The 20,342-nt window shown below is 65.4% G+C and overlaps 12 protein-coding genes and 1 pseudogene across 13 annotated transcripts; 5 read left to right on the top strand and 8 right to left on the bottom strand.

Annotated features, from left to right (window-relative positions):
- Positions 1 to 2: 2 nt before the first annotated feature.
- Positions 3 to 4,418, bottom strand: MSY001_1589 (uncharacterized protein; the record flags this gene model as incomplete). Its single annotated transcript, XM_018883400.1, has 1 exon — positions 3 to 4,418. The coding sequence occupies one exon, from the start codon at positions 4,416 to 4,418 to the stop codon at positions 3 to 5; it is 4,416 nt and encodes a 1,471-aa protein (XP_018740163.1).
- A 249-nt stretch (positions 4,419 to 4,667) lies between these two features.
- Positions 4,668 to 8,984, top strand: MSY001_1588 (uncharacterized protein; the record flags this gene model as incomplete). The annotated part of the gene is made up of 1 exon (XM_018883399.1): positions 4,668 to 8,984. One exon carries the CDS (start codon positions 4,668 to 4,670, stop codon positions 8,982 to 8,984), a length of 4,317 nt encoding a protein of 1,438 aa, XP_018740162.1.
- MSY001_1587 lies at positions 8,981 to 9,812 on the bottom strand (annotated as a pseudogene). The gene is made up of 3 exons: positions 9,757 to 9,812; positions 9,091 to 9,685; positions 8,981 to 9,022 (listed from the first exon to the last, which is right to left on the bottom strand). Coding segments are annotated over exons 1-3 (693 nt in total).
- A 222-nt stretch (positions 9,813 to 10,034) lies between these two features.
- MSY001_1586 (uncharacterized protein) lies at positions 10,035 to 11,126 on the bottom strand (the record flags this gene model as incomplete). Its single annotated transcript, XM_018883397.1, has 1 exon — positions 10,035 to 11,126. The coding sequence occupies one exon, from the start codon at positions 11,124 to 11,126 to the stop codon at positions 10,035 to 10,037; it is 1,092 nt and encodes a 363-aa protein (XP_018740161.1).
- Positions 11,127 to 12,111: 985 nt separating this feature from the next.
- On the bottom strand, positions 12,112 to 12,531 carry MSY001_1585 (uncharacterized protein; the record flags this gene model as incomplete). Its single annotated transcript, XM_018883396.1, has 2 exons — positions 12,112 to 12,296; positions 12,387 to 12,531. 2 exons carry the CDS (start codon positions 12,529 to 12,531, stop codon positions 12,112 to 12,114), a joined length of 330 nt encoding a protein of 109 aa, XP_018740160.1.
- Positions 12,532 to 12,586: 55 nt separating this feature from the next.
- MSY001_1584 (uncharacterized protein) lies at positions 12,587 to 13,192 on the bottom strand (the record flags this gene model as incomplete). Its single annotated transcript, XM_018883395.1, has 1 exon — positions 12,587 to 13,192. The coding sequence occupies one exon, from the start codon at positions 13,190 to 13,192 to the stop codon at positions 12,587 to 12,589; it is 606 nt and encodes a 201-aa protein (XP_018740159.1).
- A 38-nt stretch (positions 13,193 to 13,230) lies between these two features.
- MSY001_1583 (uncharacterized protein) lies at positions 13,231 to 14,286 on the top strand (the record flags this gene model as incomplete). The annotated part of the gene is made up of 3 exons (XM_018883394.1): positions 13,231 to 13,323; positions 13,347 to 13,484; positions 13,519 to 14,286. The coding sequence occupies 3 exons, from the start codon at positions 13,231 to 13,233 to the stop codon at positions 14,284 to 14,286; spliced, it is 999 nt and encodes a 332-aa protein (XP_018740158.1).
- Positions 14,287 to 14,290: 4 nt separating this feature from the next.
- MSY001_1582 (uncharacterized protein) lies at positions 14,291 to 15,188 on the bottom strand (the record flags this gene model as incomplete). The annotated part of the gene is made up of 2 exons (XM_018883393.1): positions 14,291 to 14,355; positions 14,384 to 15,188. 2 exons carry the CDS (start codon positions 15,186 to 15,188, stop codon positions 14,291 to 14,293), a joined length of 870 nt encoding a protein of 289 aa, XP_018740157.1.
- Positions 15,189 to 15,360: 172 nt separating this feature from the next.
- MSY001_1581 (uncharacterized protein) lies at positions 15,361 to 16,335 on the top strand (the record flags this gene model as incomplete). Its single annotated transcript, XM_018883392.1, has 1 exon — positions 15,361 to 16,335. One exon carries the CDS (start codon positions 15,361 to 15,363, stop codon positions 16,333 to 16,335), a length of 975 nt encoding a protein of 324 aa, XP_018740156.1.
- Positions 16,332 to 17,395, bottom strand: MSY001_1580 (uncharacterized protein; the record flags this gene model as incomplete). The annotated part of the gene is made up of 2 exons (XM_018883391.1): positions 16,332 to 16,415; positions 16,649 to 17,395. 2 exons carry the CDS (start codon positions 17,393 to 17,395, stop codon positions 16,332 to 16,334), a joined length of 831 nt encoding a protein of 276 aa, XP_018740155.1.
- Positions 17,396 to 17,572: 177 nt separating this feature from the next.
- On the top strand, positions 17,573 to 18,733 carry MSY001_1579 (uncharacterized protein; the record flags this gene model as incomplete). Its single annotated transcript, XM_018883390.1, has 1 exon — positions 17,573 to 18,733. The coding sequence occupies one exon, from the start codon at positions 17,573 to 17,575 to the stop codon at positions 18,731 to 18,733; it is 1,161 nt and encodes a 386-aa protein (XP_018740154.1).
- On the bottom strand, positions 18,734 to 19,516 carry MSY001_1578 (uncharacterized protein; the record flags this gene model as incomplete). Its single annotated transcript, XM_018883389.1, has 1 exon — positions 18,734 to 19,516. One exon carries the CDS (start codon positions 19,514 to 19,516, stop codon positions 18,734 to 18,736), a length of 783 nt encoding a protein of 260 aa, XP_018740153.1.
- Positions 19,517 to 19,574: 58 nt separating this feature from the next.
- MSY001_1577 (uncharacterized protein) lies at positions 19,575 to 20,018 on the top strand (the record flags this gene model as incomplete). The annotated part of the gene is made up of 2 exons (XM_018883388.1): positions 19,575 to 19,807; positions 19,832 to 20,018. The coding sequence occupies 2 exons, from the start codon at positions 19,575 to 19,577 to the stop codon at positions 20,016 to 20,018; spliced, it is 420 nt and encodes a 139-aa protein (XP_018740152.1).
- Between the last annotated feature and the right edge of the window lie 324 nt (positions 20,019 to 20,342).

Raw genomic sequence — 20,342 nt, 5'->3', positions numbered from 1 at the left:
CCTCACTGATAGTGCAGTAGCTCCACGCCCGTGTCGGGTCCGCTGACCGCGAGGAGCGCGTCGTGGGGGTGGAACGCGACGCGGCTCGTGCTCCGGGCGTACTGGCTCGGCGGCACGGTCCACCACTCGCGCGTGCGCCGCGGCGCGAGGGGCGCTGGAGGGTGCAGTGTCCGCACATAGGGCGTGCCGATCGGCCGCAGGTCGCGCAGGTCGCACAGCCACGCCGCGTGCGAGACCGTGGGGCCCGTCGCTACCGGCGCGCTCGTCAGCGCACATACCGGCAGGCGATCATGCACGGACAGGCCCGATAGTGCGCCGTGGTCCGAGGGCACGGTGCTCTGCAGCACCGACGACCCCGCGCGGATGTCCCACACGCGCACCTCGCCGTCGACGCTGGCCGAGACGAGCTCGCGCGCGCCGTGCCTCTGGAGATGCAGCTCATGCACCCAGGCGGCATGCTCCTCCCACAGGCGCACGAGACTCGACGACGGCGGGTTCCGCTGGTCGTACACGCCAATCGAGCCGTCGCCAAACGCGGCCATATAGAGGTGCCCAATGTCGCGGTCGCACGTCAGCGCCGTCGCGCAGCTGTTCACCCGCGTCGGCACATCGGCAATGCAGAGCTCGCGGTGCGCATCCCACAGGCGCACAAGGCGCGTGTCGCCACCGACGAGCAGGCGGCCGCTCACCTGCTGCCACGCCACGTGCAGGCCACTGGGGTACTTGCTGCGCAGCAGGTCGGGCAGCGCACGGAACGCACTCACCAGCTCGGGGCCGTGCCGCGCGGTGGACGCGCGGTCGTAGTGGCGGTACAGACGCACGTCGCCGTCGGCCGACCCCGCGAGCAGCAGCGCGTCGACTTCCTCGTTGACAAAGGTCAGCGCCGTGATGTCCGAGCCCGCGCGGTTGCCGTTGTGGAACGACGAGACGAGCCGCGCCTCCCGCCAGTCAAACACGCTCACAAGGTCGCCATCGCTCGCTGTGACCAGGTGCGGGTCGTATTCGTGGAGGAGCAGCTGCGTCGGCGCGCCCGGCAGCGCCAGCGTCCCGACGCGCTGCACCGTGCGCAGCGACGCAGCGTCGACCGGCTCCATCGCCTCGGCCATGTGCTGCTCGCACTGCTGCCGCCGCCACGCCTGGCGGTTGTGCGACCGACTGCCCGGCTCGTCGGCCTCGCGCGCTTTCATCTGCGGCTCGGTATAGTACTCGGCGCACCACGCAAAGAGCCGGCTCTTGAGCGGCAGGGTCTCGTGCATGGTCGCCACGGGCGGCTCGTCGCCCTCGCCACGCAGCCGCAGCACGCGCAAGTCGGCCGCGATGCCCTGCGCCAGGCGCTGCGCAAGTGACGCCTCGTTCCGCCGCATCGGCGCATACGCCGCCAGGGCGTCGACACTCGCGCTTCGCCGCTCGGGCGGTGCGGGTGCGAGGAACGGCGGCTCGTACGTCGCGGCCGGATCGTGCGTCGGCGTGCGCGGGGCGGCCACAGGCACACGCTCCGCTGCTGGCGCCGGCTCCGGAGCCGCGATCGCCGACACACTGAGCGTCGAGAATGCGCGCATCGTGCGCGCCAGCGCGTGGCGACGCACGGACATCTCGCCAGCACTGTTCGCCCGGCTAGGCGTCCGGGGCGGGCGCGCGAGCGCAGTAGGCACCGCGTGCGCCGTCGCGAGCTCGTCCAGCGGGACGTGCTCGAACGCGGAGCCGCGCGCGCGCAGCAGGCCCTGATCGAGCAGGCGCGCGACCACATGGTCCACGACCGTGCACGCAAGGTTCGCCACTTCGGGGTGCGCATCCATGCTGAGGTCCAGGAGCGCCACGAACAGCGACACGAACGCCGGCACATTCGCCACGTCGCTCGTGGCGAATGGCTCGCCACGCTCCGCGACGCCTGTGAAGACGGCGGCGATGAGCTCCTCCTCGAGGCGCACACGCTCGTCCACGTCCGAACTCACGCGCGGCAGCACGACGCCGTCGCGCGCGTTGGAGTCGCGCGAAAAGTACAGGTAGGCAGCCAGCACAAAGAAGCTGTGGTAGAGGTGCACGAGCGCACTGAGCGTCACCACAAGCTCCTTGCGTACGAGCGGACTGCAGTCGCACACGCTCGAGAGCACGGCCACCGCGATGCCCACCTCGATGCTGCGCTGCCGCTCGGGCGTGAGGCCCGTCTGCCCGCCCGTGCCGACGCACCGGCTGCGCGGCGTGCTGCGCACGCGCTCGCGCTCGCGCCGCGCATCGCCGCCCTCGGACACGTCCAGCGCACCGCCGTCCGTGCCGAGCAGGACACCGAGCGCATACAGCACCGCCGCGCGGACCTCGGGCGACGCGTCGCTCAGCAGGCAGCACAGCTTGCCGTGCGCATCGCGTGCGAGCGCCCGCGCTTTGCCGACGGAGCTCTGGTCCCACAGCTGCGCGAGGCACAGCGCGGACCACTGGCGCAGCAGGAAGTCGTCGTCCTCCAGATGCTCGAGGCTAATGTCCATGATGTCCGTGCCGAGGCATGCCTCCTGCCCAAGCGGAAAGTCCTGGCAGAACACGGCAAGAATAAAGGCACACATCGCGCGGTGCTCGCTCACGTTGGGGAGCGACAGGCCGTTCGCCTGGCCGGCCCACGCCGTGGTGCCTGGCGCGTGGAAGGGGTTGAGCACGCTCGCAAAGTACATGTACCCATTGTCGCGCAGCAGGTCGACCTGGCAGCTGTGGTCGACCGCGAGTATGCGCGCCCAGATGTAGATGAGCACCGGCTTCAGGTCCGCGGCGGGGCTCTGCAGCAGCTTGAGCACGTAGGGGAAGATGCCAATGCTCAGCGCCAAATTGACCGCCCACGGGCCGAGGTCGAGGAACTGGCTGAGGAGGATCAGCGCGCGCAGGCGGTGCACCTGCGAGAGCAGCACCTGCAGCACGATGGGCAGCTGCGACGGCGGGTCGTGCTCCATCGGCTTCTCGTCCTCGTCGTCCAGCTCGCTGAGCTCGTGCGTGTCGGCGGGTGCATCGTCGCTCAGGCGCACGACGGGGTGGCGGCGCACATGGCGACGGGGCGGCCGGCGGCTCACATCGCCCTGCGAGAGCCACACCTCGAACGCTTTCAGCTGCTCGCTGAAAAACGACGAGTGGCGGTACTCGAACGCAGCGAGGTGCGGCGGCATGGGCGGCCCGCCGTTCTCGGCGTCGAAGCGCGCCTGCTCCTTGGCCAGGAGCGTCGGCAGCTGCGCCAGGCACTGGTCGACGGCCAGGTCCCAGCTGTCCCACAGCGGGTGGTTGTGCGTCGGCGGGAGACGGGGATGGCTCACGGGCGTGCAGTGGTAGAAGCGCATGATGCGCTCGGCCAGCAGGTAGTTGCGCAGGAGGGCTGCGACCATGAGGTCATCGCGGAAAAAGCGCCGGAACAGCGCGCGCGGCAGCACCGTCCACGCAATGGTATCAGTCACTGCGGTGAGGATCCAGTTCAGCTCGCCCAGTGGCGTGCGGCGGTCCTGCAGGCGCCCGGGAATGTTCATCACCATGTCGACATTCAGTCGACTCGGCAGCGGATTCTGCAGCACGAACCAGCGCAGCGAGATTTCGATCGGTGACGTGAGGCAGCAGGTGAACAGGTCCGCTGGCAGGTCCGGGTTCATCGGCAGCACCTCGTCGGCGCCGCACGCCGCGAGGTGGATCGATTCACGCAGCGAAAAGTGCTGCTCGCCCGAAGCATCGACCGTGATGCCATCGGCGTTCGGCATCGGCGGCGGCTCGCGGCCCTCGGCGAGCGCGATCTTGATCTCCTCCTCGGCGCACATCTCGGACATGCGTCGGAAGTGGTTCACAATGTGCCCCGAGGCGCTCGTGTCCCACACGTAGATACACGGGCTGCCGAGCCACGACTGCAGGTCGTACAGCGTCAGCGGAATGTACTGCGTATACGCCTTATTAAACACCCAAATCTCGCCGCCGGGCGTCGGCTTCGGCACGCCGTATCCATTGTAGTAGAACAGCACGCGCTCGTCCTTGGCATTCCGCCGCAGATTCGTGCAGAAACGCTTGGTCTCCTCGACGATCGGGTCGAGGTACTGCTTGTACCGCGTCTTCATGCTCAGCGTCTCGAACTGCACCTGCAGGTTGCGCCCAATCGCGGGCAGCGCCTTGGACGCGTCCAGCGACTCGGGGTCCATCCAGCAGATGAGCTTGGAGCATGGATTCGTTTTCGACACATCAGGGGGGTCGACGCCAATGTTCAGACACATCACGAGGGCTGCTGTGACGGTGCGCAAGCGCTCGCGCATGCGCCAATCGGGAATATCCTCCGCGCGCCGCTGCCGCGGGTCGCCGTTGGTCCGGTGCCGCTTGTTGCTCCAGTGTGCCATGTACGACGACTCAAGCAGGACCCAGTCCTCCAGCTCGGGCTGTAGCAGCGCACCGTGGCGCGGGCCCACGGCAAACATATCTTCCGCACTCCCACTCAGCTCCGTCGCTTCCCTCTCATCCATATGAGGGCCGAGGTCCTGCGGACCGCTGCCGATCCCACGGGCCGTCGCACGGTCCGTCGCCATGGCGGGCAGGCGGGCGACCAGCTCCACTTGCGGCGGGGGCCAGGCGCCGTCTCGGCCGAATTACCCCACCTGCGCACGTCCGGGGCCGCCGCCTGGCCGTGGTTGCCGATGCGTCCTCTCGGGCTGCGCCTTCTTGCCCGGATGACGAAGACGGCTCCCCAGCGCCGCCTGCGCGCGGTGCATCGCCACTTCCACACGGGCATATCAGCACCTGCGCCGGGTCAGGCAGGCCCGAATAGGGGCACACTCACGCTCGGGCCGCATGTGGCGATCCCCGTGCACGAGCCGGACGCGCCAGAGCGTGTGCCGGGCGAGCACCTGTGGCTCGATACAAGCGACCCTGTGGTGCTTGAGCATCTCGAGTTTCTTGGGAAAAAGTGGCAGCTCGGTCAGGACGTGTTCCTCTCGGCGCCGCCCGGGCCGTACACCCGGCGCCTGTGCCAGACGTTTGCGGCGCTGATCCAGGTGCCTGTCGAGTACGTGTCACTGCACCGCGATATTGGCGAAGCGGAGCTCTTGCAGCAACGCTCCCTCGATGCAGGCGGCTCCCTGCGCTACGACGATGGGCCGGTCGTCCGCGCGATGAAGCACGGACGCATTCTCGTGCTCGACGGCATCGAGCGCGCCGAGCGCGGCGTCATGCCGATTCTCAACAACATCCTGGAGAACCGCGAGCAGAACCTCGCCGACGGCACCCAGCTCGTGCCGGCCGAGCGCCTCGCGGCGCGCAGCGCGGAGGCCCACGCCCCGGGCCATGCCACGTTCATCCCCGTGCACCCCAACTTCCGCGTGTTCTGCCTCGGCCTGCCGGTGCCGCCGTACCGCGGGCACCCCCTCGACCCGCCGTTCCGCTCCCGCTTCCAGGCGCGCTGGGTCGAAGGCGCCGTGTATGCGTCGCCGCCCGTGCAAGCCGAGACGCCCGAGGCCCTGTCGCTCACGCAGCGTTGGCAGGCGTGGCTCGCGCTCTTCCGCTCGCACGCCAGTGCGACAGAGGCATCGGGACTCCTCCCCTCGACCGATCTGCTGCCGCATGTGCCCGAGACGGCCCTGCCGCTCCTGCGTGATATCGCGGCGCTGTTCCCCCCACCCGCGCAGCTTGCTGCGCCGACCAAGCCGCTCGCGGCGTCCACGCCCGTCGCCGAGGCGACGCGCGCTATGCTGGGCGCCGCGTACCCTCTTATGCTGACGCTCGATGCCAAGAAACGCTCGCGGCTGCACGAAATGCTCGTGCGTGTCGGTCTCGCGGGGGGGCTCGGCGCTGACCACCTGTTTGATGCGGGCGTCGGTCTGAACGGGTACGTGTTTGTTTCTGCGGCGCGCGCATCGCCGACCGAGGCGCGCCTTACATTTGAGCATGCCGAGACGCACCACACGGTGCACGTCTCGGCGGCATGTGGCACTCAGCCGCTCGTGCCGCTCACGGAGCTGGCACAGCGCACGGACGTGCTTCTCACACCACGGATGCGCGCCCTTGTGACCATCATGCTGCAGCTGCACTGTGCAGGGCGCGATATGTGCCTGGTTCCGAGCACGCTCGATGGGTCCGTGCCATCGCAGGCGTCGTCGTCGAAGTCTACGGCCCTCCAGCTCTTTGCGTCGCTCCTGGGCTACCAGGTCGAGACGGTCTGGCTGTGGAAGGATGTGAGTGGCACGGAGCTGCTCATGCGCCGCGCCACGACGCCGGACGGCGCGACGGTGTGGGAGCCAGCGCCGCTTGTCGGCGCGGCACTGCAGGGCAAGCTGGTGCACCTGGCCGGCGTGGATGTGCTGGGCCCGACCGTCGAGAGCCTTGCGCGCCTCACGCAGGACCGCGAGCTGGAGCTGTGGGGTGGCACGCGCCTTACCGCGGATGCCCGTGCGCTCGATACCCTCCGCGATGGGCGCGTGTGCCGCATGGCCCCGAACGTGCGTGTGATTGCGTCGGCGCCCAAGGTCGGGGACTGGCTTACCGAGTGCGTGGCGTCGATGCTGGCGACTGTGTGTGCGCCGCCGATGTCCGACGCCGAGGAGCGAGCGATCGTGGAGCAGTGTGCTGGCGTGCGCGATCGCGCGCAGCTCGACCGTCTGTTTGCATTGGCGCACGAGTACCGCGCGCAGGCGTCCGACCCGAACGTCGGCCTGCACAAGGGCCGGCGTTTGGGGACGCGGCAGCTCATCCGCCTCGCGCGGCGCCTCGCACACTGGCCCGACGAGGACCTGTACGCATTGGTGATGCGGAACCAGCTGTGCGACTTTCTGCCGCGCACGGTGCGTGAGGTTGTGCATGAGATGCTGGTGCGCCACGGCATTGTGCCGCATGGCTTTGAGGGCGCCTTCCAGTATGTGCCGCCCCTCACGCTCGCGGCCCCGGTCGTCGATGGATCGACGCTGCGGTTCGTCGATGCGCGCGGGGGACGCGAGCGCCTCGCGCTGCCGCGCTATGCGTGGCGCGAGAAGGACCCACAGGGCGCGTCGCTCATTCCGCATGCGCACGGCTCGTTCTTCCACAATGCGCAGCAGACGTCGCTGCTCTACTCGTTTGCGCAGGATCTCGAGGTGCTGGGCGAGCACCTCCTGCTGATGGGCGCGCAGGGCACCGGAAAGAACAAGACGATTGACCAGGTACTGGAGCTGCTGGACCGCCCGCGCGAGTACATCCAGATGAACCGCGACTCGACAGTCGGCGAGCTGCTGCAGCGTGCGTATCTGGAGGACGGGCAGCTGCGGTATGCGGACTCGCCGCTCGTGCGTGCGATCCAGCTGGGCCGCGTCATTGTTGTGGACGAGGTGGACAAGTGCTCGCCGTCCGTGGCGGCCGTGTTCAAGTCGCTTGCGGAGCGCAGCGAGCTGTCGCTCCCGGACGGACGGCGCGTCGTGCCGCGCGACACGCCTGCCGACGCCAGCGCGATCCGCGTGCACCCCGACTTTCGTCTCGTGCTGCTGGCCAACCGTCCCGGCTGGCCGTTCCTGGGCAACGCCTTCACCGAGGTGATTGGCGAAGGATTTAGCTCGTACGCCGTGTCGAACCCGGATGTGGAGTCCGAGGTGCAGCTGCTCGGCCACTTGGCGCCGACGGTGGACGCGGCGCTGCTGCGCTCGCTCGTTCTCTCGTTCCACGACCTGCGCGAAGCGTTTGACCAGGGGCAGCTGAGCCATCCCTACTCGCTGCGCGAGCTGATCCACATTGTGCGGCACCTGAGCCGGTACCCTGGCGAGGAGCTCGGCGATGTGATGCTCAATGCGCTTGCGTTCGACCTGCACAAGCCTGAAGCGCTCAAGCTCATTGCACGCACGTTTGCGAACCACGGCCTGCGTCTTGGCGGTCTGACGCTCGAGGCGGTGCAGGCCAGACTGCAGACACTGGCCGCGAAGAAGGACCTGCGCGTGGAGTTCCGTCCGACGGGCGATACGAGCCTCGACCGACCGAAGCGCGGCAAGGACGATCCGAACAACGATCCGCACGTAGGCGGCAACACGTGGCGCGGCGGCACGGGTGGGCGCGACACGGCCGGACTCGGTGGACGCGGCGGCTATGAGCGACTGTACAAGGGCCACAAGATCCACCAGATCCCCGACGAGCTGAAGCGGGATGTGCCCGAGCACATCCAGGCAGAAGCACGCGAGATGGCGCGCAAGGCACTGGCCGAAAAGCTGGCCGAGGACCGACTGGATCGCGACGAGGCGCAGTTCATGCAGTCGATCAAGGCGAACGTCGAGCCACAGGTGCAGAACCTCGCGCATGTGCTGAACGGGCTCACGGCTAACGAGCACGAGCGCCGATGGATGGTGCGGCAGCAGGACGGACAGCTGGACGAGCGGCGCCTGACGGAGGGGCTCGTGGGCGAGCGCGCCATCTTTAAGCGGCGCAGCGAGGCTCCGCCCGAGGTGGGCGCGCCGCAGCTCAAGCCCAAGCGCATCCGTATCGTGCTGGATGCGTCTGCCTCCATGTACCACATGCAGTTTGATGGGCGCCTCTCGCGCGAGCTGGAGACGTGCCTGATGGTCATGGAGGCGATGGAGCGCGTCGATCCCACGCGCTTCGAGTTTGACATTGTGGCGCACTCAGGCGACGAGGTGGTCATTCCGCTCGTGCCGCTCGGCACGATGCCCAAGGGCGACGGCGACCGCTTCCGCGTACTGCGCAACATTGTTGCCTACACCCAGTACTGCATGAGCGGCGACAACACGGTCGAATGCGTGCGGCAGTCGATCAAGGACGTGCGCGAACGCGATGCGGACGACTACTTTGTGATTGCGCTCTCGGACGCAAACCTGGGCCGCTATTCCATTACGCCTGACACGCTCGGCGCCGCGCTCAAGCAGGACGACAAGGTCAAGGCCGCCGTCATCTTTATCGACAAGGGCGGCGCGGAGGCCAGCCACATGGCGCAGGCGCTTCCGGGCCGTGCGTTTGTCGCGCAAGACACGCGCGAGATCCCACGTGTGCTCTCGGACATACTCACGTCGCTGCTGCGCTAGTGGTCGATCTTCAGACTAAAGTCGATGTGGTGCGTCGACTGGTGAATGGCACTCGTAGACACAATATCGATGGCTGCGTCAGATGCAGCCACGTACCGTCACATACATGCTGGTCCGTCTGAACGTTAGCCAACGTAATGCCGCCGCTGCTCTCGAGCAAAAAGCGGAACTCTTTGCTCAGGCGCGCCTTCAGCGACCGCGCACAGGCCACGAGCTCGTTGCCGACGAGGTTGTCGAGCATGACAACGTCGGCGCCCGCGCGGATCGCTTCCTCGGCCTCGGCCTCCGACTGCACTTCCACGTCAATGCGCACAGAAAAGCCAGCGACGCGGCGCGCCTGCGCCACAGCCTCGCGAATCGATCCGGTGCTCCACACATGGTTGTCCTTGAGCATGACCATGCTGCTCAGGTCGTAGCGGTGCGCATCGACGCCACCGACAATCATCCCGTACTTTTCCACGAGCCTGAAGCCTGGCGTCGTCTTGCGCGTGCCCGCTACGATGCCCTGGAAGCCAGTGCCACGTGCTGCCTCAAGGAGTATGCGCGAGCTGCGGTCAGCATGCACCACGTACGCTGTAGCAATGCCCGAGCAGCGCGCGAGTGTGTTGAGTGCTACGCGCTCGCCCAGTAGGAGGTAGCGTGCGGGGCCCGAAACACTCGCCACGGCAACCTTGACACGGCCAGCGGGCGTCCCCGGCACACTATCCGTGGCCCGCACATACGTGCCTTCCGCGTAGTGCCACTGCACACTGCGTCAGCCCACATCACGCACCTGCATTGTAGCTGCTCAAATACGGCATCGACAAACGGCACACCGGCCAGCACGCCCTGGTATCAACAAACACCACGTACTTCCGCCTTGCACCACAGTGTCGCGGTGCGGGGCGCATCGCCGACCACGAAGCCGCCCCAGTCAAACGACGGACAGTCTTCGCTGAGCCACGCTGTGACACTCGCCTTCCACGACGGGGGCAGCAAATGCGCGTACGACGTATTCATTCGTGGATATCGTCCACGGGACAGGCGCGGGGCTCCACTTGTCTATGATATCTAGGGGCTGGCCAACAGCGCTGCTCGGCCTTCTTCCTTGAGCGCCTGCGCTACGGCGTCGACGAGCTTGGCATGCATGGGCGTCTGACACGCAATGACACCCTTGTTCGCAGCAAGTGTGCGCCCCCGCCCGAAGTCGAGGGGGCGGCCGGCCACATCCGAGACACGGCCGCCGGCCTCTTCTACCAGCAAGGCGCCCGCCGCATGGTCCCAAATTTTTTCCTGGTACGTGCCGTCGCCGACAGGCAGGCGCAAGTACACATCGCCATCGCCGCGCGAGATACTCGCATACTTTGCCTGGCTATCCATACGCACATGGTTGTCGCCCATGCCGAGAATCTGGGCGATGCGCGCATTGGTACCGAGCGACGAGTGCGATGCCTCAACCGATTCACAAAAGGCGGCGCCCTCGAATGTGCCCTGCAAGTCGCGCATGCGCACGGGTGCCGGCTCCGCCTGCTTGTCGTCGATGGGCACCACATAGGCGCCGTGGCCTCGTACCGCGACAAACAGCGCACCGAGGCCCTCCATGGACGAGCCGCGGATCTCGCCATCCTTCGGCTTCGGCTGGCATTTGTCGCGCGGGAGGTTAGGGCATCCCATCACGCCCAGCTCGACGCGTCCCTTCTCAATGAGCGCAAGACACACAGCGTACTGTCCACCGCGCAGAAAGCCCTTCGTGCCGTCGATCGGATCGAGCGTCCAGAAGCGTGCATCGCTCCCGCCCTCAAACACGCCACGATCGATCGTCTGGAGCAGCTCATCGTCAGAGAGTGGCGCGTCAATATAGTGCGACGCCTGCAGTGCCTCATTTACCAACTGCGATACCTTTTGGCGGTTCGGCGCGCCCTGCTCGCCCTGTAGGTCGTGCGAGTCTTCCTCGCCGACGATCTTGTCACTGGGAAAGTGCTTAAGAAGAATGTGGTTGACGGCCGCCTGCGCGCTAAAGTCGCCGATCGTTACAGGCGACTTGTCCTTCTTCGTGACCGACTCGGCAGACGTGAGTGTCTGGAACACCTTGGTCGTGATCGAGCATGCCACGCGCACAGCCTCCAGCGCGACTCGCTGTTCCTCCAAGAGATAGTTATTCATAGTGTAGACGACTTGGCGAGAATTCCTTAGCAGGCCCCTCCACTGTGTTCGTAGGCCGCACGTAACGGCGTGGTGCATCCCAAGGCGACGCCCTGGCCAAATGCTGCGCTGGCCTCTACTGATGACTAAGCAATAACACCTCTCGGGCTTCTAGGCGGAGCGGCCAGGACGTGTAGCATCGGTACCTACGAAGCCATGTGTGCAACACTAGCTATAGCGCAGCGGTCAGGGAGTTGCTGCGCACAGGTTGCTGGCCGCTATCCATGCAGATCTCCCTGCCCGGTGCCACATGCACGCCCGACACAGCCTATTCGCAGGTGCAGCGGTCGTCGATCTCTGCCGTTTACGTGTCAGCATCGTCGGACTAGCTGCCGAGACCTGCGAGCGGTGTGCTGGACCAATCTTGTACACGTGGAATGTTCTCCAACGGGGTCCTTAGTAGTTAAGCGGACGAACGTATCCGGATGACATCATTGTGCACATTCTGATTGGCTCATGATCCCCCATTATGCGCGCACGGACGCGCATAGGCGGGGAATCTGTTGATCTTACGTAGCATAGAGCGCGGGGAATGTCCCGTGCATCAGTGGCGTTGCCGCTCGGGCGGCGACGCAAACCCATAAATAGTGCGCCTTGAGGAGTTCTATCCTTACCAACCAACCTTTCAAAAATGGAGCAAGCCCAGAACACCTACAACCAGGCCAAGGACCAGCTCGGCAACCTCGGCCAGCAGGCCCAGGAGCACGGCCAGAACGCCGGCAACCAGGCCCAGCAGTACGTTGACCAGGCCAAGGACAAGGTCAGCGAGCTCGGCCAGGGCCAAGGCCAGGGCAAGGGCTTCGGCGAGCAGGCCCAGCAATACGTTGACCAGGCCAAGGAGCAGCTTGGCAACCTCACCGGCAACAAGTAAATATGAACTTTTCTCTTTTTGATTATCACATATTATTTATAGAATCCAATCTGCCACCTACCGGTGATTGATGCATTATCTGTATAATGGCGAGGCGATTAGTGATGTCAGTGGGTATCGAGCGGCGATAAAGGCACCAATGCCCGCGACATGGAGAGCCAAGCCTGTAATGCGTGCGAGTAGCGAGCCGCGAGCACTCAGCCTTGGAAATCCCATGAAGTTGCATAGGATATGCGCAGCCAAAGGAGCCCACACCATTCCTGTTCGCTGAAACAGAAACGTAGCGTACCAACCGAACACGGTCGTATACACAAATTGCAGTGCTGCCATGAGCTAGCTCTTGTACATACCTGTTTGCGCCAACGCTGATGACCATGCGCGCCAGCGCTGGCGCCGCACAGACTCGACGAAATGGTGCAGGTGAGCAGCTCCAAAGAACACGGGAGCGAGGAGCATGACCTTGGTGCGCGACATGGTAGGGCACAATGCGGACATGGTTGCGACCATGCAGGAGCGAAACACTAGCTCTTCCGTTGCAGGGCCCTAGTTGTCAGCGATCGCCACGTACTATCACATAGTTGCGCAAGTAGAGCAGGCTGGGGCGCGGCCCCGTCTCGTCATAGTAGCCAGCTTGTCCCGGAAGTGCCTGTGCTTGCAGATCCGTCCAAAACGTCCCGAGATATAGCAGCGACGTTAACAGCGTAGCGTTCCCAATGATGCGTAGACCTTGAAGTAGCGTGGCCGAGAGAGACGGGTGAAAAGGCAGCCAGTGGGACACGAGGAACGAGAGTCGCGGAGTCGGCAGCCCTAGCCACGCTAAGGCATCGAGACAGCGGAACGGTTGTCGCGTACTTATGAGCCCGTGCCTTGCCAGCACTCGGCACGTCCATATCACATCGATGAGGGTAGCCACCGACGCGCACCATAGACGCGCCCAGACCGTTCGTGGGTGATCACGGGGGAGCAGCGGCGCCCATCGGCCCGTGCGAGCAAGGGCTACGAGCTGGGGAAGTGCATGCAGCGAGCCCACATATACGCCTGCCATGCCCCAGCACGTCCCGTACATCATCCACGGCCGGTCCATTGCCTCGCTCATGGCGTCCGCAGCTGGCGAGCCACGCGCGCACAAAGGTGGAGCAGGGTGCGTGGCTTTCATAATTGCAATTTCGCCCTGACGCGTCCGTTTGCTCGACGATGAACGTGCACCGTGTGTGGGCCGTCCTGGCCGTTTTGTGCGTGTGTCTGTTGGGCGCAGCGGCTGTTAACTGGGACAAGAATGACATTGAGGTACGCGGTGCTCTCTTACACAGATTTTTGAGCTGCAGCAGGCGCTCGAGCAGAGCGAGGGCCCTGGCGCCAGCTTTTACTCGATCCTCGGTCTCCGGCCCTCCGCGTCGCAGTCAGAGATCCGCAAGGCGTACCGGGAGAAGAGCTTGGAGTGGCAGTACGTCTTTGAATATACTGACGCACAGCCCCGACAAGAACCCAGATATGCCTGACGCGTACAAGCGCTTTGAGCGGCTGGGCTTGATCCACAAGATTTTGCGCGACGAGCGCCGCGACCGCTACAACCACTTCCTCTCGAATGGCTTCCCCAAGTGGCGGGGCACTGGCTACTACTATTCGCGCTTCCGCCCTGGCTTGCTCATGGTCCTGATTTTCCTTGTTGTGCTTTCGGTGGCCGTGGAGCACTTGGTGCGTGTGTACAACTTCCGTGTGAACCAGAAGCGCATTGAGAACCTGCGCCGCAGCGCTCTGGCGCTCGCATGGGGTGCCTGGTTCCAGACGCCCAAGGAGGCCATCAAGGGCACTAAGCCGAAGAGTGTGCCCGCACAGAAAAAGGTCCGCGTCCCGCTGCATGGCTTTACCGACATGCCTCCTGCACCGTCCGCCACTGCGATCGCCACGGGTCAGGTCGACTGGGACGCAGAGGGCCAAAAGGTTCGTCAGGCTGTGACGGCGCCGGTGGCAGCGACGGAGTCGATGCGCATCGTCGATATGATGGTGTTCAGCGATGGCAGTATGGCTGTGATCGACGACGAATCGGGCGAGTGGCTCACGATCGAGCCGCTGTCGGACGCGGATGCACCGACCCTGTCGGATGCGTGGCCCGCGGCGCTCGTGCGCCGTTTCATGTCGTCACCTGCCGCTGAGCCTGCGCCGGCCGTCGATACAGCGGACGCTACTGAACCGACGACCACGAGTGCAAAGACAAGCAAAACGTCGGCGAAGCGCCGCAAGCATGCGTAACTATTTATGCGCGGAGGAACTGCGCGTGCCAGTGCACATGCTCGGCCGCAAAGGTACTGACAAAAAAGTCTGTAGGTTAGGCAGTGCTTGGACGTACAGCTGTGGTCGTAGCCTTCGTGCAGGCGCACCTGGACGCGCTCGGCGTCGATGCCGCTGCGTTTCGCAGCCTCGGTAAGTGACTCGGGCTGCAGCTCCTTGTCCTTGTAGAAGCCGTCGTTGAGGCCGCAGTCGACAAGGATGTGCACGTCACGCGAGCTATCGACCTGGCTCAACAGCTCGGCCGCATCGTATGCCTTGCCCTCCTCGATGCCGCCCTCGAGGTAGCCGTTGATAAGCTTCTGGCCCAGCGACGAGTTGGTCGGGTGCGACATGGGCGAGAAGGCCGACGCCGCACGGAAGGTGCCGGGCTCACGCAGGTACAGCATGAGTGCGCCGTGGCCGCCCATCGAGTGACCGAGAATCGAGGCACGCGATGTGTCGATGGGAAGGCCCTCGCGCTCGATGACAGCGGGAATTTCGCGGAGCACATGGTCGTACATGCGATAGTGCCGGCTCCAAGGCGCCTTCGTCGCATTCACGTAAAAACCTGCGCCTGTGCCAAAGTCCCAATTGTCATCCTCTCCGGGGAGGTTGGCGCCACGTGGGCTTGTATCCGGGAACACGATCGCGAGACCCTCGTCAGCCGCCGCACCGAACAGATGGCCTTTCTGTGCGGCGTTGTCCTCCGTGCACGTGAGGCCCGAGAGGTAGTACAGGACGGGCACCTTCGCGCCGTTGCTCGCCTGGGGCGGCACATACACATTCATGTTGGCGCTCAGGCCACCAAGCGCCTCGGAGGTGAATGCGTACTTGGTCAGGAGGCCGCCAAACACCTTGTTCTGCGCACGCAAAGTCAAGCTCATGATGGAGGTGGACGGGCACGCCCGATGCGCTGTGGAGGTGCGCAGGGGCCGCGCGGGCTCCGCCTACCTTTGACTGTCATGCCGTGGGACACGTGGAAAGAGAAAGCATGGTCGGCGGGTACGTGGCGCGACTAACGCAGCGAAAAAGGTGGAAACGACGGCGTGGCGTACGATGGACCCGATTGGGCACTGGACCAACCGTCAAATTGGCAAGCTGGGCCTCGAGGCGTTCTACCCGACGCCTCTGGAACAGGAGATCGACAAGGCCGCGCGGATCGTTCGCACGTTCACACATCGCAAAGAGGATGCCGCGGCCAATGTAGAGGTTCGGCCGTCGGATGTCGTTGACGAGAATGCGTCGAAAAAGACGCAGCCTATGTTGGCCAAGATCCCGCCCGAAGTGCTGCGTGCCGCCAAGGGCGTGGCTGTGTTTACCGTGTTCCGCTCCGGCTTCATCTTCTCGGGCGCAGGCGGCTCAGGTGTCGTGCTAACGAAGGACGAGAGCGGCGAGTGGGGCCCGCCGTCGGGCTTGCTCGTACACACGGTCGGCTGGGGCCTGATGGCCGGCGTAGACGTGTACGATGTCGTGCTGGTGCTGCGCAACCAGCGCGCTGTGGATGCGTTCAAGTACCCGAAGATCAGCGTGGGTGGCGAGCTTACCGTGTCGGCGGGTCCCGTTGGCAACGGTGCGATGGTCGACTCGGGCGTCGAGGCCTCGCCGTGCTTCTCCTACGTCAAGTCCAAGGGTCTCTATGCGGGAGTACAGCTCGATGGCACCATCATTCTTACGCGCTCGGACGAGAATGCACGCTTCTACAACTACCCCGACATCTCGGTCGAGACACTCCTCGACGTCAAGATCCCGCGCCACCAAATGCCACGGGAGTGCATGCCGCTCTGGCAGGCGCTATGTGCGGGCGAGGGTCGCCCTGAGCATCTCGGCACGGACGCGATCCCTAGTGCTCCGGCGCCGGGCGACCACACGTTCACCGACGAGGAGATTGACGCGCTCCGCCAGGACCAGGAGAAACTGGGCGGTGCTCCGGGCCCCGGGGCGCAGCCAGCTCCGGCGCCGGTGGGCGAGGCCAAGGGCAGCGCCGCGCCGCCCGCCGCCGACATCCTTCCGCCCCCACAGCGCCGTATCTAGGCGAACTGCACGCGGCCGTCCGCATCGGCGCGGTCTCGAAAGCCTCGCCACCACTCCTCGGCCGTGCGCCGTGGTTTGCCCTGTGTTTGCAAGTGCGTGACAAGGTACAGACCGTCGATAGTCTGCACGGCCAGTGCGCCCCAGCTCTCCACGAACGTGCCTTGCCCCGGCGCGAGTGCGGCGCCATGGTACGTGGCATCGCTGGGCAGTAGATGCCCCGCCAGAAAGGCGCAGAGTACAGGCGGAAAGCGCGTGTGTGGTGCGGGCATGAGCGTCGTAGTAAGAGGTTGCTAGTGTAAGTGCATCCACGTACCATGTAGCCGAAGGCGCGCATGCGCGCATCGCATGTCTTGGCGTCCCAGCGTGCCCAGCGCACGACGGAGAACTTGGGCTGCAGCTTCGGCGCGCGCGTCGCATGCTGCGCCTCCTGCGGCACCACATGTGCGCTATAGTCGGGCAGCGATGCGACCACATCCACGAGGAGCTGGGCGCCGCGCCGCGCCAGCTGCGCCTCCAGCTCGGGGTAGGTGATGCCGGGCGGGACAGGCACTTCGACCTGCTTCAATATACCTCCGTGGTCAAAGTCGGTCGGGTGGAGCTGCTGCACGGTCAGGCCTGTGCGGCTGTACTGCCGCGCAATGGCCCACTGAAGGGGCGCGGCGCCTCGAAGCTCAGGCAGCATCGACGGGTGCAGATTGAGCGTGTGAGACGCATTTGGGAATTGCTGCAGGAGCGACGACGGAATTCGGTGCCCGAACGACGCAGTGAGAAGAAGAGGGGCCGACGACCCGGCCATTTCGTCCGGCAGCACGAGGTCGTCGAGACCTGTGGGCGGGACCTGCAGCGTTGGCAGCCCCTGTGCCTCGGCAAGCTGCTTGACCGGCGACACGCGCATGCGCTTCGCACCCCATGCATGCTTTACGTCGGGGGGAGTCAGTACATGCAGTGAGCGATGAAGTTCCGGACGTTCGAGCAGGGCCTGGAGCGCTACACACGCAAAATGGTCCGTGCCACAGAAGAGGGTATCGTACGGCGGAGGGCGCGCGCGCTCCGCCGACATAGCGGCTGTATTGACGGTTCGCACATAAGCAGGACGCCATCGCGTCCCAACACAGCGCCACGGCCTGTGCCCGAGAGCCAAGACGCGCATCGTGTGGCCTTCAGCGCTCGTTGCGCGGCGCCGCAGGCAGGCGGCGTGAGCGGTGCCCCTCATCCTGACTAAGCAGTGGGTCCTTCCATGCCGCTCGCCGCACGAGGCCTCCGACTTGCGTACGGGGCCATGCCAGCGGTGGGCGCGGGCCGAGCAGCGTCGCTCGCGGATCGGCCGCTCTCTGGGCTGCTGGGAATTGATAAGCCGAGCGGCCCCACGTCGATGGACCTACTTGACCGGCTCAAGCCGCTCCTTGCGTCTTCCTCGCTCTTTTATGCAGCCGACGAGAAGCGCGCGTCCCAGGACCGCCGACGCCTGAAGCCATGGGAAAAGGCGCTCCAGAAAAAGTGTGGTGGTCGTCTGCCACCTAAGCTCGGGCAGGGCGGCACGCTCGATCCGCTTGCAGAGGGCGTGCTCGTCATTGGCATTGGCGCCGCGACGAAGCAGCTATCCCAGTTCCTCCACTGCAGCAAAGAGTATGAGACGACGGGTCTGCTCGGTACCAGCACGACGTCGTACGATTCACAGGAGCCTGTCATGTGCCGCGCGCCCCATGCGCACGTCGACGAGGCCCTTGTACGCTCGCAGCTTCCGCGCTTCACGGGCGCGGTCAAGCAGCTGCCGCCCGTCTTTAGTGCGCTGCGCATGGACGGCAAGCGCCTCTTTGAGTATGCGCGGGAGGGCCTGCCGCTGCCGCGGCCCATTGAGCCGCGCGACGTCACGGTGCACGAGCTACGCCTCGTAGCGTGGCATGCGCCTGACGCGCACGCGTACGAGCCGCCCACGGCGCAGGTGTCGCCGGAGGACCAGGCGCTCCTTGGGCAGGTGCGTCGCCTCGCTGGGAGCGATGCCGGCGGCACAGACACATTCAAGGAAGGCGAAGCACCCAAGCCGGAGCCTGCTGCTGCTACGGATGCGCCGACGGAGGCACCGGAGCGTGTGCGGCCGGCCGCATTTACGCTGGCCATGACCGTGTCGTCTGGCACGTACGTGCGCTCCATTGTGCACGATCTCGGCACGGCGTGCGGGAGCGCCGCACATGTGGTGCGCCTGCGACGCACACGTCAAGGCGACTTTTCGCTCGGCACGCAAGACGCGCCGGGCAACTGCCTGCCGTGGTCGGTCTTCGAGCAGGGCCTCAAGGAGCTCGAGGGGGCGCAGCGCGGCGATACCTCGTGCGATACGCGCGATGAGCACGGGCTGCGAGCATGGGAACGGGCCGTCCTAGAGTACATACATTTGGTATAATTAGGCATCGCGATGGAGGGGGACCACTGCGTCTAGGGCCTTTTGCAGGCGCTGCATATGCTGGATCGCATACTGCAGGGCGCGCGCCGTCTCGTCCTGCTGGTGCTTCGGCACGCCGGCGCCTACGTCGGAGCGCAGCGTCGACACAGCTTGCACATGCAAGATGGAGCTGGGCGTCCACTCCATGGGGCGATTCGTGCCGTCCATCGCCCACTCGATGGAGCGGAAGATGCGCAGTTCATGCAGCACAAGAGGGCTCTCGGACAACAGCACGTACCGTAGGCCATACTGCATGTGCTCGTCGGCGGGCGTCCAGTTCAGCAGGGCCACGAGCTCCTGCCACCCGTCGCAATGCATGGCGTAGCGTCCAAGCTCGTCATAAGGTAGTGCAAAGATACTCGACGTGCCCAGCGCCGGCAGGGGCGGCGCAGGAACGCGGGGCGTCACGTCGTCGACCATGACGACGGAGCGGACCGCCACCGTGGGCGCGGCGCCAGGCGGCGCCGGCGGCTGGGGCAGCAGGAGCTGCGTACGCCCCTGCTCGGTGCGCACCGTCAGGCGGAGCTGCTCGCGTGTGCGCCGCACATTGCTCCACTGCGAGTCGGACTGCTCCACGGCGCGCGCCGCGTCATCGTCGCTGCGGTGCAGTCGCGTGGTACGCACGACGAAGGCCTCCGGCGGGATATGTACCATACGCGACAATACCTCAAGGAGCGTACTCACATGCAGCGGCTCCATGTCGCCTTTCGCCGACACTTGCGTGTGCTGCCGCTGCACGTCCATGGCGGTGGTGGGTCCCCTGGGCGATCGGGCGCCGCTCGATCGTCCTCCACACGCTCTCATGGCAGCGGCGAAAGACGCGCCGGACCTCGGCGCGTACACGGCGCATGCGGCGCCTGGCGAGAGCGACGACGAAGTATTTGCGGAGCTGGATCGCGAGGTGGAAGCACTCAATGAGGCGGACGCGGACGACGCCGCGCAGGTCGTGGGCGGCACGGGGCGTGGCGCCGACGGCGATCTAGCTGCGGCGTTCCAGGAGTACCGGCAGCAGCGGCTAGCTGAAATCCAGGCGCAGTATGTTGAATCTACTCATGACAGTGTGGCTGCGCGTACCGGCGCGGACAGGGGCGATCCTGACCGTGGGCAGTACCGCGACGTCAAAGACGAGAAGGAGCTACTCAGCCGCAGTGTGCGTGAGCCGCGGTGCGTGATCCACTTTGCCAAGAAAGAGTTTCGGCGGTGCCAGATCCTCGATCGGCACCTCGAGGTACGTGTGCGGCGCTGACATAGCACCTGGCGCGCCAGCACCCCGCGACGCTGTTCCTACGTACAGAGGTCGAGAATACGCCGTTCCTCGTCGAGAAGCTCGGCATTCGCGTACTGCCGTGCGTGATGGCCTTTGTGCAGGGCGTCTGCAAGGACCGGCTCATCGGCTTTGAGGAGCTGGGCAACTCGGACGCGTTCTCGACGGCCGCCCTCGAGTGGCGCCTAGGGCAGACAGGTACGTCGATTCTACCCACACCAAGGCGTCCTCAAGCCTCAGCAAAAGGCGCACCAGCCGATCCTCGGCTTTGGCGTGCCACAACGCGCGGCGCCAAGCGGCGCCGAC

The sequence above is a fragment of the Malassezia sympodialis genome, genomic scaffold (genome assembly GCF_000349305.1).
Source record: "Malassezia sympodialis ATCC 42132 genomic scaffold, msy_sf_7, whole genome shotgun sequence".
Taxonomy (NCBI): Eukaryota; Fungi; Basidiomycota; class Malasseziomycetes; order Malasseziales; family Malasseziaceae; genus Malassezia; species Malassezia sympodialis.
This window is presented reverse-complemented; position numbering and strand designations above follow the sequence as displayed.